We start from the raw sequence: 16,807 nt of genomic DNA, 5'->3' as shown, positions 1-16,807 counted from the left end.
CATCAAAGAGAGAGAAACTATTTTGGAGGGCAGTGTCCGTCGTATATACAGTCGTATCTGTGTTAATAGAACCCAGTTGTAGCTGAGATGCATTGTCTTTAATCTCTTTTCTAATGACTTCAATTTTCTTATTAAAGAAATTCATAAAGTCATCTGCTGAGTGGGTGGAGCTACTGGGAGGAGTCCCTTGTTGGGTTAGCGATGCTACTGTACTAAACAGAAATTTAGGATCATTTTTGTTGAGGTGGATGAGATTTGAGTAATATTTAGCTTTAGCTGAGGTAAGCATGCGTTTATAAGTTATTAAACTATCACTCCATGCTTGATGGAAAACCTCAAGTTTAGTCGCACGCCATTTGCGTTCCAGCTTTCTACATGATCATTTCTGGGCTTTAGTTTCTTCTGTAAACCATGGGGTACGCCTTTTAGGGGCCCTTTTTAGCTTTAGCGGTGCTACACTATCAATGGTGTCGCGCAGGGCGTCGTTAAAGTTGTTAGTGAGGTTATCAATAGAGCCCACATAATTTGGGAATGGTGCCATTACCGAAGGCAGTAGGTCAGTAAGAGTCGTCGTTGTGGCAGCATTAATGTTGCGGCTGCTATAGTAGTTATTATTGTTATTATTAGTTTGTTGACAATGAGTCAGAACTTAACATTTTATAAGGTAATGATCGGACATTACTTTAGTGTACAGGAGTATCGTAACTTTAGAGGTGGTGACACCCCTGACAAGCACTAGATCTATCGTATTACCGTTGCGATGCGTGGGTTCATTTATTATTTGTGCAAGACCACAGCTATCAATTATAGTCTGGAGCGCCACGCATGGAGGGTCCGATGGGGTATTCATATGGATGTTAAAGTCTCCCATTATGATTATATTGTCGGCGTGCGTCACTAGATCAGCAACGAACTCTGAAAATTCATTGATAAAGTCCGAATAGGGCCCTGGGGGGCGGTAGATGACAGCCAGGTGCAGAGGCAGCGGTGTGACAAACCTTATAGTAAGCACCTCAAACGAGTTATATTTATTATTTAGGTCCGAGGTAAGGCTAAAGTTTTTGTTGTATATTAGTGCAACACCCCCACCCCTTTTAATGGGACGGGCAATATGCGTTCCCGTATAGTCACTCTCACGTTCCTCATCCACAAATCTTTCATCCTCGCTCAAATTAATGGGGTAATCGTCGCTTTCTCGATCCAAATCGCTCTCGCTGCTGGTGTAAACAATGGGGAAATGTGTGGAGCCTTTCAACCTGCGACGTCACGCTACTTCCGGTACAGGCAAGGCTTTTTTTATCAGCGACCAAAAGTTGTGAACTTTATCGTCGATGTTCTCTACTAAATCCTTTCAGCAAAAATATGGCAATATCGCGAAATGATCAAGTATGACACATAGAATGGATCTGCTATCCCCGTTTAAATAAAACAATTTCATTTCAGTAGGCCTTTAGTATGCGCAAGACTGAAATATTTGCTGCCCAAGAACCTCCGAAGTGGCAGGCGGCCACGAGGTTGCTATTTTGTTTAGCACTTTATTTGCCTGTGACTGAACTATGTCTAAAGCATTGTATTTCATGTCCTGTCCTGTAGTTTTCACGGCATAAACCCAAGTAAAGCGCCCGTCTTTAAGAAGCCGTGCCTGTGTTGTCATTTCGGAGCCACACAACTGTCTGCTTTATTATTAGAAAATGGAAGAGTTTGGGAACGTCAGTGAATCAGCCATGAAGTGGTAGGCCACGTAAACTGACAGAGTGGTCAGCAGATGCTGAAGCGCATAGTGCAAAGACTTTCTGCACAGTCAGTTGCTACAGAGCTCCAAACTTCATGTGACCTTCCAATTAACCCACATACAATATGCAGGGAGCTTCATAGAATGGGTTTAACTAATAGTTAATAGGTTTCTTAACTAAACTGCCAACAAACTTAAAGTGCACATAAAAAACTGTTTCACCACTTTAGTCATAACTTCTCTATGACTTCTTCTGTTTGTTTGATGTTGTCATTACTGCCACAAGTGGTGGACTGAGTACCATACAGACCACAGCTGGGAAACATATTTTTTGGTGCTGTATGATTCAGAAAGGCTGCTTTAAACTAAGTATAATCATGTGCGGTCGGACATGAGCATTGCATTTTTTTAGGTGGGATTAAAAATGGCATTCATTAATACACAAATGCATTATACATGTATTTGCTGATACGTGTAGAAACCCTGCTGCAGCCCGTCAACAAAAAGTTCCACCTCCTCTCTGTAGTGCTTCTCCTTGTCGTCATGGATGAGACCCACCACTGTTGTGTCATCCACGTACCTAACGATGCGGTTTGTGTTGTACTGAGCACAACAGTCATGGGTCATCAGGGGGTAAAAAGTAGGGGGCTGAGAACACAGCCCAGTGGAGTGCCTGTGCTCAGCATAATGGTGTCTGATCTGTTATTCCCTCCCCGTACAAATTATTAAAAAGTCCTGTATTTAGTTTTGCAGGGGTGTGTTCAGTCCTAGTGGGCCCATTTTGTTGATCAGGTGCTGTGGGATTATGGTATTAAAGACCAAGATTAAATCCACAAACAGCATCCAGAACATTGTATTAATTTTTTCCTCCCAGGTGTTCCAGGGACAGTTATCGTGCGGTGGTTATGGCATCCTCTGTGAAACGCTTTGATATGCAAAGTGAAGGGGGGTAGGATAGAGGTGATGTGACCTTTGACCAGCCTGTCAAAGTACTTCATGGTTAGATTGTAAATTAAAGGCCTACTGAAAGCCACTACTACCGACCACGCAGTCTGATAGTTTATATATCAATGATGAAATCTTAACATTGCAACACATGCCAATACGGCCGGGTTAACTTATAAAGTGCAATTTTAAATTTCCCGCTAAACTTCCGGTTGGAAACGTCTATGTATGATGACGTATGCGCGTGACGTCACGACGGCAACGGAAGTATTCGCACCCAATGTGTCACCATACAAACTGCTCTGTTTTCATCGAACAATTCCACGGTATTCTGGACATCTGTGTTGGTGAATCTTTTGCAATTTGTTTAATGGACAATGGAGACTGCAAATAAGAAAGTTGTAGGTGCGATCGGTGTATTAGCGGCGGACTACAGCAACACAATCAGGAGGTTGTGTTGTGTTTGATCTGGATAGCAGACGCACTACCGTGAGTACAGCTTTGGCTTCCAAACATTTGATCGCTTGCCCGTACGTGCGTGTCGGTATGTGCATGTCACGTACGTAACTTTGGGGAAATATATGTTTCTTGTCGACTCTGATGGCGGCCGGGGTGTCGTCGAAAGCTACAACGCCCGCCGCCGCTCCGTAGTTAGCTTCAATTGTTAAGCTTCGCCAAGCTTGAAATTATTAACCGTGTATTTACATGTTCATGGTTTAATAGTATTGTTGATCTTCTGTCTATCCTTCCAGTCAGGGTTTTTTTTAATTTTGTTTCTATCTGCATTTGAGCCCGATGCTATCACGTTAGCTCCGTAGCTGCGTCAACGATGTATTGTTGTGGAGATAAAAGTCACTGTGAAGGTCCATTTCGCGTTCTCGACTCTCATTTTCAAGAGGATATAGTATCCGAGGTGGTTTAAAATACAAATCCGTGATCCACAATAGAAAAAGGAGAGTGTGTGGAATCCAATGAGACCTTGTACCTAAGTTACGGTCAGAGCGAAAAAAGATACACCCTGCACTGCCTCTCTAGTCCTTCACTCTAACGTTCCTCATCCACAAATCTTTCATCCTCGCTCAAATTAATGGGGTAATCGTCGCTTTCTCGGTCCGAATCTCTCTCGCTCCATTGTAAACAACGGGGAATTGTGAGGAATCCTTCCTCCTGTGACGTCACGCTACTTCCGGTATAGGCAAGGCTTTTTTTTATCAGCGACCAAAAGTTGCGAACTTTATCGTCGTTGTTCTATACTAAATCCTTCCAGCAAAAATATGGCAATATCGCGAAATGATCAAGTATGACACATAGAATGGATCTGCTATCCCCGTTTAAATTTAAAAAAATCATTTCAGTACGCCTTTAAGAACACCTCGATCAATGCTGGCTAGTTCTTAGAAATACTTTTCAAATTGCCCCCCTCAACCTTCCAAGCCTGTTATTTTTTTACTCACTGTACTGTTGAAGTAATTTTAGAGATTGGGACCAAAAGAAGTCTTTCCTGTGGTTTTATTAAAAAGTTCAAGTACCAATGATTGTCACACACACACTAGGTGTGGCGAAATTATTCTCTGCATTTGACCCATCACCCTTGATCACCCCCCGGGAGGTGAGGGGATCAGTAAGCAGCAGCGGTTCCGCGCCCGGGAAACATTTTTGGTGATTTAACCGCCAATTCCAACCCTTGATGCTGAGTGCCAAGCAGGGAGGTAATGGGTTCCATTTTTATAGTCTTTGGTATGACTCGGCCGGGGTTTGAACTCACAACTAACTACGCACTTTTAACACGACACACCAAAGAACACATTGTGTTAACAGTGTCAGTCAAAAAATATTTCTATTCTCTCTTAATTGTATTTACTTAATTACCCAACAGACGTCCAGCAGCCCCCCCACATTAAAGAGGAAGAGGAGGAAGTGTGGATCAGTCAGGAGGGAGAGTGTCTTCTAGGGCAGGAGGAGGATGATGTCACCAAGTTTCCACTGACTGTTGTCTCTGTGAAGACTGAAGAGCATGAAGACAAACCACCTGAGTCCTCACAGCTTCATCACAGTCCAAGTAAGCACAACATCCACATATCATTTTATTCTCAGGGCATTCAATGCATCACAACTGGACTGTTCACTTTGTCTTACAAAACCCAAAACCAGTGAAATTGGCACATTGTGTAATTTAAAAACAGAATACAATGATTTGCAATTCCTTTTCAACTTATTCAATTGAATAGACTGCAAAGACAAGATATTTAATGTTCGAACTGAGAAACATAACTTTTTTTTGATTGCAAATAATCATGAACTTAGAATTGAATGGCAGCAACACATTGCAATAAAGTTGTCACAGGGGAATTTTTACCACTGTGTTACATGGCCTTTCCTTTTAACAACACTCAGTAAACATTTGGGAACTGAGAAGACACATTTTTGAAGCTTCTCAGGTGGAATTCTTTCCCATTCTTGCTTGATGTACAGCTTAAGTTGTTCAACAGTCCGGGGGTCTCCGTTGTGCTATTTTAGGCTTCATAATGCGCCACACATTTTCAATGGGAGACAGGTCTGGACTACAGGCAGGCCAGTCTAGTATCTGCACTCTTTTACTATGAAGCCACGCTGTTGTAACTCATGGCTTGGCATTGTCTTGCTGAAATAAGCAGGGGCATCCATGATAACGTTGCTTCTCCAGATTTTCTGAACCCTTTGATGATATTACCGATCGTAGATGGTGAAATCCATTAATTCCTTGCAACTGCTCGTTGAGAAATGTTTTTCTTAAACTGTTTGACAATTTGCGTACACATTTTTTCACAAAGTGGTGACCCTCGCCCCATCCTTGTTTGTGAATGACTGAGCATTTCATGGAAGCTGCTTTTATACCCAATCATGGCACCCACCTGTTCCCAATTAGCCTGTTCACCTGTGGGATGTTCCAATTAAGTGTTTGATGAGCATGCCTCAACTTTCTCACTCTTTTTTGCCACTTGTGCCAGATTTTTTGAAACATGTTGCAGGCATCAATTTCCCAATAAGCTAATATTTGCAACAAATAACTAAGTTTTCCATTTCGAATGTTAAGTATCTTGTCTTTGCAGTCTATTAATTGAATATAGGTTGAAAATGATTTGCAAATCATTGTATTTTGTTTTTATTTACGATTTACACAAAGTGCTAACTTCACTAGTTTTGGGTTTTGTAGAATGTATAACCATTGAAATATGTCAGGAAAAAAGCAAAAACATATTCATCAGTTGTTTATATAGATCACCCAAGTCAAGTATAGAAACATTTGAAGATTGGATCAAAGCAAATTACATGGACAATGTTCAACAATTATTTTATTATGTGGTGAATTTAAAAGCCTACTGAAAGCCACTACTATCGACCACGCAGTCGGATAGTTTATATATCAATGATGAAATCTTAACATTGCAACACATGCCAATACGGCCGGGTTAACTTATAGAGTGCAATTTTAAATTTCCCGCTAAACTTCCGGTTGGAAACGTCTAAGTATGATGACGTATGCGCGTGATGTCACTAGTTAAACGGAAGTATTCGGACACCATTGAATCCAATACAAAAAAGCTCTGTTTTCATCTCAAAATTCCACAGTATTCTGGACATCTGTGTTGGTGAATCTTTTGCAATTTGTTTAATGAACAATGAAGACTGCAAAGAAGAAAGTTGTAGGTGGGATCGGCGTATTAGCGGCTGGCTGTAGCAACACAACCAGGAGGGCTTTGACTTGGATAGCAGACGCGCTATCCGACGCTAGCCGCCGACCGCACGGATGATCGGGTGAAGTCTTTCGTCCTTCCGTCGATCGCTGGAACGCAGGTGAGCACGGGTGTTGATGAGCAGATGAGGGCTGGCTGGCGTAAGTGGAGCGCTAATGTTTTTATCATAGCTCAGTGAGGTCCCGTTGCTAAGTTAGCTTCAATGGCGTCCTTAGCTTCGCTAAGCTGGAAAGCATTAACCGTGTAGTTACATGTCCATGGTTTAATAGTATTGTTGATTTTCTGTCTATCCTTCCAGTCAGGGGTTTATTTCTTTTGTTGATGCTATCACGTTAGCTCCGTAGCTAAAGAGCTTCGCCGATGTATTGTCGTGGAGGTAAAAGTCACTGTGAATGTCCATTTCGCGTTCTGGACTCTCATTTTCAAGAGGATATAGTATCCGAGGTGGTTTAAAATACAAATCCGTGATCCACAATAGAAAAAGGAGAAAGTGTGGAATCCAATGAACCCTTGTAGCTAAGTTACGGTCAGAGCAAAAAAAGATACGTCCTGCACTGCACTGTAATCCTTCACTCTCACGATCCTCATCCACAAAGCTTTCATCCTCGCTCAAATTAATGGGGTAATCGTCGCTTTCTCGGTCCGAATCGCTCTCGCTGCTGGTGTAAACAATGAGGAAATGTGAGGAGTCCTTCAGCCTGTGACGTCACGCTACTTCCGGTACAGGCAAGGCTTTTTTTTTATCAGCGATCAAAATTTGCGAACTTTATCGTCGATGTTCTCTACTAAATCCTTTCAGCAAAAATATGGCAATATAGCGAAATGATCAAGTATGACACATAGAATGGATCTGCTATCCCCGTTTAAATAAAAAAAAATCCTTTCAGTAGGCCTTTAATATTGACTTTTTGAACCCTAACAAGCAAAAGTCCATTGATGACTTCATTGATACAATGTACAGCATCAGTTTATATCCTAAAATCACAAAGCCAAGCAGAATCACAGGACACTGCACCACGCTTATTGATCATATATTTACTATTAATGATTTTGATAATAACACTACAAGTGGTTTACATATAACCGATGTTAGTGATCATCTGTCAGTTTTGACAATATATGATGGAAACTACAAGAAGAAGAACATGGAAGACAAAAATACATTTCGAAGACTAAGCACAGAGAAGAGGATAATTGCTTTCAAAAAGAGCTAGAAAAGCGAAATTGGGACAATGTGTACAATGAAAATGATGTTGATGACGCATATGAACATTTCTTAAACACGTTCATATTAGTTTATGATTTGATTTCAGGAAACACAGAGTGAGATGTTCTACCTCTTGTGCGAAACACAAATGCATAGAATGACTTAACACATTAAAATGAATAGAACAGTGAACGTGAATGGAAGACCTGACGGATAAAATTTACGGGTGCGCATCATCAGCAGTGTTCCTCTGGGTCATTGGGTGTTTCGGCCTTTAACACTATACACCCTCTCTAGAGGCGGCCAGCTACAGGATGATCAGACCTGAGCTTGCGACCCAAGCCCAATTAGCCATGAAAGTCACCTTGTTGGCAGACCTATCAGGGAACTATGCATGGCAGGGGCGTCCGGTTCCCTGAGTCAGCTTTGCCTGACCGCACACCTCCTGATGCACTAGTTGGGGGCCCAATTGGGGTCATTCCTCTTCAGCCAGAGCCACCGGCTGCTCTTTTCGGCTGCTTCAGATGCGGCTTTGATGACTGTACGCAGGCACTGGCCCCTGACTCCCAAGTCCCTCAGCAGTTTTGCGGTAGAGGTTCCCACAAAGCCTCTGCACCCAACCTCCACAGGGCGGACTTCAGTATTCCAGCCACGATTTGGAGCTTCCGCGGCCAGCTCACAATACCGCAAATGTTTCCTCTCATATGCCTCCTCCATGGATTCCTCCCAGGGTACAGTGAGCTCAACAATGAAGGCCTTTTTGTGGGAAGGGGACCAGAGCACTAGGTCAGGCCTCAAAGTGGTAGTGGCGATCTCGGTAGGGAAAATCAGCTGTTTGACAACATCTGCCAGCATCTTCCAGTCACGTGCTGGACACAGCTGACTTCTCTCTGACGGGTTAACATTGCGCCCGGCAACTGTGACCCCTTCCCGGACAAAGGTAGTTCTCCATGAGATCTTAGATGTTGGTGGTGGTAGTGCATTGATGTTGGATCGTTTTACCTCCAGTGAAAATGAAAAGCATTGTCCATGAAAACAACTCAGTAGAAAGCAGAGAAAGAACAATCAACAATGGATGACAAAATGATTAAAAACTGCTTGTAATAAGAAGAATACTTCATATAGAAAATGTATAACACAAAGAACCACAGAGGCATTAAATAAGTATATCCATCCATCAATCTTCTTCCGCTTATCCTAGGTCGGGTCGCGGGGGCAGCAGCCTAAGCAGGGAAACCCTGACTTCCCTCCCCCCAGCCACTTCGTCCAGCTCTTCCCGGGGGATCCCGAGGCGTTCCCAGGCCAGCCGGGACACATAGTCTTCCCAACGTGTCCTGGGTCTTCCCCGTGGCCTCCTACCGGTCGGACGTGCCCTAAACACGCGTTCGGGTGGCATCCTGACCAGATGCCCGAACCACCTCAACTGGCTCCTCTCGATGTGGAGGAGCAGCGGCTTTACTTTGAGCTACCCCCGGATGGCAGAGCTTCTCACCCTATCTCTAAGGGAGAGCCCCGCCACCCGGCGTAGGAAACTCATTTTGGCCGCTTGTACCCGTGATCTTGTCCTTTTGGTCATAACCCAAAGCTCATGACCATAGGTGAGGATGGGAACGTAGATCGACCGGTAAATTGAGAGCTTTGCCTTCCGGCTCAGCTCCTTCACCACAACGGATCGATACAGCGTCCGCATTACTGAAGACGCCGCATCCGCCTGTCGATCTCACGATCCACTCTTCCCTCACTCGTGAACAAGACTCCGAGGTACTTGAACTCCTCCACTTGGGGCAGGGTCTCCTCCGCAACCTGGAGATGGCACCCCACCTTTTTCCAGGCGAGAACCATGGACTTGGACTTGGAGGTGCTGATTCTCATCCCAGTGGCTTCACACTCAGCTGCGAACCGATCCAGCGAGAGCTGAAGATCCTGGCCAGATGAAGCCACCAGGACCACATCATTTGCAAAAAGCAGAGACCTAATCCTGCAGCCACCAAACCAGATCCCCTCAACGCCGTGACTGCGCCTAGAAATTCTGTCCATAAAAGTTATGAACAGAATCGGTGACAAAGGGCAGCCTTGGCGGAGTCCAACCCTCACTGGAAACGTGTCCGACTTACTGCCGGCAATGCGGACCAAACTCTGGCACTGATCATACAGGGAGCGGACCGCCACAATCAGACAGTCCGATACCCCATACTCTCTGAGCACTCCCCACAGGACTTCCCGAGGGACACGGTCGAATGCCTTCTCCAAGTCCACAAAACACATGTAGACTGGTTGGGCAAACTCCCATGCACCCTCAGGGACCCTGCCGAGAGTATAGAGCTGGTCCACAGTTCCACGACCAGGACGAAAACCACACTGTTCCTCCTGAATCCGAGGTTTGACTATCCGGCGTAAATAAGTATAAAAGTATAAAAACAAGCTAACTAGCATACTACGAACATGTAGAACATAATATTACAGTCAAAAACAGAAACAAAAACAATATGTGAGCAACATGGGGCATCCTCAATAGCATTATTAAAAATGGCACTAAGAAGGACTCAATACTTCTCAGACGGAAACAAAAATAATGACAACATGAAGGAAGTAGTTGAAAGCTTCAATAATTACTTTGTAAATATTTGACCAAAATTGGAGGAAAGGATTCCAGACCCAGTTTCAACTGAGGACTACAATGACACCATGGATAGAAATCCCAACTTAAATGTTCCTCAATAATGTGACCTAGGAGGAAATACACTATATTGCCAAAAGTATTTGGCCACCCATCCAAATGATCAGAATCAGGTGTCCTATTCACTTGACCCGGCCACAGGTGTATAAAATCAAGCACTTAGGCATGGAGACCGTTTCTACAAACATCTGTGAAAGAATGGGCCGCTCTCAGGAGCTCAGTGATTTCTAGCGTGGAACTGTCATAGGATGCCACCTGTGCAACAAATGTAGTCGTGAAATTTCCGCGCTCTGAAATATTTCAAAGTCGACTGTCGGCTTTATTATAAGAAAATGTAAGAGTTTGGGAACAGCAGATGGGGGCCATAAGACAATATAGGACCCACTGTCTGTCAAATAGTCAAAAACCCATCAATCACAATGATTTATGACCTTTAAGCCACGCCCCGGCTTCCGGTGTGATCAGTAGGTCACTGACAGTATGATTTGACTGATCTATAAAGATGATCATGTATTTTACAGTCAGATACTAACAGTCTGGTTTGTCAGATGTCAGTTCTTTTGAAAATCTATGAAAGATGTGTCCATGTCATCTCTATACATCTAATATATGTCATTTAACAGACGCGTGTATGTGAACTATACAACACCTCTTCATTGTTGGAACTCTGTAAAATGGAGAGGGTGCTATGTAACGCATGTTAATGTGCGTGTGTGGGCCCACCCAGAAAGGATAGAATAATGTCTTGTGCTACCATGAGGGTTTGTGTGGACTCAGCCTTATCCCTGCGTGCCACTTCAGAGTGGAAACAAACACTTGAGGAAAAGTCCTGTTTATTTCTAATAAAAGTAATTGTAATGTGTCCTGCAGACGTCTGTGAAGAACATCTTCTCTCTGAGCAACAGGAGTGGAGCTTCAGGATGGTGAAGGAGAAGCCACAGCCCTCTTACTTTAAAGAGGAAGACAAGGACCCACTCACCCCCCACTTTAAAGATGAAGAGGAGGTGCCAGAGACCCCACACTTTATAAAGAAAGTGAAGGACCCACTGACCCCCAACATTAAATGGAACAAGGAGGAACCACTGACCCTCCACTTTAAAAAGGAAGAGGAGGCACCACAGATCTCCCACATTAAAGAAGAGGAGGTGGAATACAACATCAGTCAGAAGGGAGATCATCTTGAAGGACTGGTGGAGTTCCCAGTGACTGGTGTCCCTGTGAAGGGTGAAGATAATGAGGTCAAAGGTGAAAGTGAGGAGAAGAGAGAGGCGGAGCCTCCAAGCAGCAGCTCAACACAACACATGACAACAGAAGCTGATGGAGACCACTGTGGAGGATCACAAGCAGACAAGCTCTTAGCTCCACTATCAGATAGTGAGGACACAACGTCACACTCTCCTGACACTGATGATGAACACTCTAAAGATGATAAGACATGTCACACTGACAACACTCACTTGAAATGTTCTCACTGTGACAAAACCTTTAAATACCAATGTCTTCTGAAAAGACACATGAGTACACACACCGGAGAAAAACCTTTTACCTGTTCAGTCTGTAGTAAAGGTTTTTTAGAGAGTTGCAATTTGAAAGTACACATGAGAACACACACTGGTGAAAAATCTTTTATCTGTTCAATCTGTGGTAAAGGTTTTACTCACAGTCAGAATTTGAAAGTACACATGAGAATACACACTGGTGAAAAACTTTTTTCCTGTTTAACCTGTGGTAAAGGTTTTGCACAAAGTCAGAGTTTGAAAAAACACATGAAAATACACAGTGGAGAAAAACCTTATGTCTGTTCAATCTGTAGTAAAAGTTTTGCACAAAGAAACCATTTGGAAGTACACAAGAGAACACACACTGGTGAAAAACCTTTTACCTGCTCAATCTGTGGTAAAGGTTTTAGAGAAAGTCACAATATGAAAACACACAAGAGAACACACACTGGTGAAAAATCACATTCCTGTTCAATCTGCAACAGAAGCTTTTGTCAACGAGCAAACCTTGTAGCACACATGAGAACACACCCAGGAGAGAAAGTGTTGAGTTGCAGTGTGTGTGGTGAAAGATTCTCTCATAAGTACCAGTGTAAGAAACACAAGTGTGCTGGTGAGAACAGCAGCAGCAAATGAAACTGCAGGATTTGAAATAAACTGTCAAGACTTTAATTTTGACTTTCTAACAACATCAGCACATATAACATGTTTTTAATATGCTTCTACATTTATAGATTAGATATTTTTTATTAGTGCTTTTTTCAGTCAAGTACACGCAATAATATGCAACCTTGTGTACTTTTATTAGAAAAGAACAGAACAATTTGACTGAAAAAGTGAGAGTAAACAGTACAAGGATTTTTTTACACACAAACATTTTATGTGTATATATATTCATAATACAATTTTAGACTTATTCTTAAGTGTTTTCTATAGGTGTTTGAAATATTGAAGTGTTACGTATTTTCATTTCTAATTGTTAATGATCCCATAGATTAGCACCTTTTATATGATATAACTATTTACTGGTTCACATCTGAAACATCTTCTGGACCACTTCAGGAAGCATATTATTATTTACTTTAAAGATCATTTGAACAGTTGTCTTTTATACATTTGTAAAATGCGTGTTTTCATGAATCATTTGTTGGATCTCTATATTCCATTTTATTAATGATCTTTATTACTCTCTTTTTTAATATGATTGTGTTGTGATTGTTTTATATGTATGTCCCCAGACCTTTATGCAATATAAAAGTGAGAGAAAATGGCTGAATTGTTTGTGGAAGGATGGTTTTGTTTTTAAAAATTTACATTTGCGGATTAAAAAAAAATTCCCCTTTATTGTGTTTTAAACATTTTTTAAGTTTTTTTTTCTTTTTTAACATCCCCAAAACATCATCAATAGCAATCAAAGTTTGGAGTGTCAGGCAAAAGCCAATATTGTACATCATCCCACAGAGATTTACTTTGCATACATTCATAAAATAAAGAGTTTATTTTGTTTCGGGGCGCGAAAGCTATAAGCAGGAAGTAAAGTGTGTTCGAAGTCGATGAGAGGAATTGGGTACTTTTTGGACATTTCCTGAAAAATGTCATCAAAATATATATGTAACTTTTTGAGTTATTTTGCTAACAAACAGAAAAACAAAACTTGGTGAAAACATAACCTCTTTGGCGGGGGTAAGAAAGTCGAAGTCGACTACTTGATAAATCACTTAATTTTTGTACTTTTTTGTGCTTTTTTGACTTCGCTGTGTCACTGTGCCGTGACACTTTGCCGCTTGTGTCGATCGGTGCTGCGGGCTAGCACACCGAAGCCGGCTAGCATTAGCAGCCTGAGATACGGAGGTGGGATTTTTTTCTTCTGTTGCTGGATGCGTAGGCATATAGACCATCACAATGCCTCCACCGAGGAAAAGCCAGACATTGGAGGAGTTCGAGGAGATGAGGCTCGCACTCCACTCCCTGTGCAGCGATGTGACTGCGGTCAGGGCGCAGCAGGAGCAGCTTCTTGAGGTTCTAGAGGAGGTGAAACAGCTACGCCTCCAGAACGTGGAGAAGGACCGGCGCATTGTGGATCTGGAGCGGCGAGTGGACGAGCTCGAGCAATACTTCCGCATGAATGATGTGGTCATCACCGGCATCAAAATTAAGCCGCGCTCCTATGCACGTGCGGAGCCCAGCGAGCAGGAGACACAGTCGGTGGGGCAGCAGGTGGCTTCCTATCTCCAGAGCAAGGGGATAGAGATGGACCTGGAGCACATAGAGGCTTGTCACCCGCTGCCCATGAAGAACCAGAGACCACCAGCTGTCATTATGAGATTCACAAACCGGAAAAAGAAAATCGCACTTTGAAGCAAGGACGCAAACTGAAAGGTACAGATGTTTTCATAAATGAGCACTTGACAAAGAAAAATGCTGACATCGCAAGGATCGCACGACAACTTAAAAGGCAAAGCAAGATTCAACAAACCTGGGTAACGAACTGTAAGATCTTCATCAAACTAAATGGGACGCCGGAGGAAGCAAAAGTCTTGGTGGTGAAGAAAATAGAAGATCTTGATAAGTATTGACATTGATGCAGTACTTGGTATCAATGTAGCTTTGTGACGTCTACATCATCTCAATGCTACCCACACCAAGAACACAGACCACACCAAGTATTGATATGGACATGTTACAGAAGATCCTACAACATCAACAAAAAGAACTGGACATGTGTGAGTATCAAGAGCATGCCACAACAGAGACGGATATGGGGATAGACCCTGATAATAATTTTTTCTCTGCGATTGTAAAAAACTGTAATTATTTTACCTGTGAACAATATGAAAGCAGTGTAAAATCAGAAGATAGTCTGTCAATAATTCATTTCAATTGTCGAAGCATGTACACCAGGGTCTGAAACATGCGCCACACTGTGAACCCACACCAAACAAGAATGACAAACACATTTTGGGAGAACATCAACACGTAACACAACATAAACACAACAGAACAAATACCCAGAACCCCTTGTAGGCCTAACTCTTCCGGGCTACAAGAAATCTACCAATCATGGTGTGGTATATGGCTCTCGAGGGCCGAACATTGCTGTCACTTGCGTGATGCAAGCAGAGAAACGTTTTGCTGCTTTTCCACGAGACCCGCATGTGGTCATTGGCATACTGGCAATGGGGGTCATCGGCGTACTGGCAATGGTGGTCATCGGCATACTGGCAATGGTGGTCAGGAGCGCCGAAAAAGGGGGGGGGGTAAAGGAGACGGATTCTAGGGGCCCATGATGGAGGGGGGCCCAGAGAAGCCCCTAATGATGATGAAATTATAATGTTGCCGCTGTGTTGGGGGCCCTGTAAAGATTCTTTTCATGGGGCCCAAAATCCCAAGCGGCGCCCCTGATGGTGGTCATCGGCCTACTGTCAATGGTGGTCATCGGCGTACTGGCAATGGTGGTCATTGGCATACTGGCAATGGTGGTCATTGGCATACTGGCAATGGTGGTCAATGGCATACTGGCAATGGTGGTCAATGGCATACTGGCAATGGTGGTCATTGGCATACTGGCAATGGTGGTCAATGGCATACTGGCAATGGTGGTCATCGGCATACTGGCAATGGTGGTCATCGGCATACTGGCAATGGTGGTCAATGGCATACTGGCAATGGTGGTCATTGGCATACTGGCAATGGTGGTCATTGGCATACTGGCAATGGTGGTCATTGGCATACTGGCAATGGTGGTCATTGGCATACTGGCAATGGTGGTCAATGGCATACTGGCAATGGTGGTCAATGGCATACTGGCAATGGTGGTCATTGGCATACTGGCAATGGTGGTCAATGGCATACTGGCAATGGTGGTCATCGGCATACTGGCAATGGTGGTCATCGGCATACTGGCAATGGTGGTCAATGGCATACTGGCAATGGTGGTCATTGGCATACTGGCAATGGTGGTCATTGGCATACTGGCAATGGTGGTCATTGGCATACTGGCAATGGTGGTCAATGGCATACTGGCAATGGTGGTCATTGGCATACTGGCAATGGTGGTCAATGGCATACTGGCAATGGTGGTCAATGGCATACTGGCAATGGTGGTCAATGGCATACTGGCAATGGTGGTCATTGGCATACTGGCAATGGTGGTCAATGGCATACTGGCAATGGTGGTCATTGGCATACTGGCAATGGTGGTCATTGGCATACTGGCAATGGGGGTCATCAGACTATGAATTATTCAACTATGTCCCTTTGTGGATACAATTTGAATTGATGTCCCTATTAAAGCCATATGCCTCCTTGACATCTTTACTTTTTACTCAGGCTTCATCTATCAAGTCAGTAAGTCATAGTTTTGTTGTAAGAAATTCCCTTACGATCTTAATGGCATGGTGGTCAATGGCATACTGGCAATGGTGGTCATTGGCATACTGGCAATGGTGGTCATTGGCATACTGGCAATGGTGGTCAATGGCATACTGGCAATGGTGGTCAATGGCATACTGGCAATGGTGGTCATTGGCATACTGGCAATGGTGGTCAATGGCATACTGGCAATGGTGGTCATTGGCATACTGGCAATGGTGGTCATTGGCATACTGGCAATGGTGGTCATTGGCATACTGGCAATGGGGGTCATCAGACTATGAATTATTCAACTATGTCCCTTTGTGGATACAATTTGAATTGATGTCCCTATTAAAGCCATATGCCTCCTTGACATCTTTACTTTTTACTCAGGCTTCATCTATCAAGTCAGTAAGTCATAGTTTTGTTGTAAGAAATTCCCTTACGATCTTAATGGCATGGTGGTCAATGGCATACTGGCAATGGTGGTCATTGGCATACTGGCAATGGTGGTCATTGGCATACTGGCAATGGTGGTCAATGGCATACTGGCAATGGTGGTCAATGGCATACTGGCAATGGTGGTCATTGGCATACTGGCAATGGTGGTCAATGGCATACTGGCAATGGTGGTCATTGGCATACTGGCAATGGTGGTCA

The 16,807-nt window shown here is 43.4% G+C and overlaps 1 protein-coding gene across 1 annotated transcript; it reads left to right on the top strand.

Annotated features, from left to right (window-relative positions):
• Window positions 1–4,553: 4,553 nt before the first annotated feature.
• On the top strand, window positions 4,554–13,106 carry LOC133645509 (zinc finger protein 771-like; the record flags this gene model as incomplete). Its single annotated transcript, XM_062040342.1, has 2 exons — window positions 4,554–4,736; window positions 11,166–13,106. Coding segments are annotated over 2 exons (1,448 nt in total), but the record flags the coding sequence as incomplete, so codon positions are not given.
• Between the last annotated feature and the right edge of the window lie 3,701 nt (window positions 13,107–16,807).

The sequence above is a fragment of the Entelurus aequoreus genome, unplaced genomic scaffold (assembly GCF_033978785.1).
Source record: "Entelurus aequoreus isolate RoL-2023_Sb unplaced genomic scaffold, RoL_Eaeq_v1.1 HiC_scaffold_288, whole genome shotgun sequence".
Classification (NCBI taxonomy): domain Eukaryota; kingdom Metazoa; phylum Chordata; class Actinopteri; order Syngnathiformes; family Syngnathidae; genus Entelurus; species Entelurus aequoreus.
This window is presented reverse-complemented; position numbering and strand designations above follow the sequence as displayed.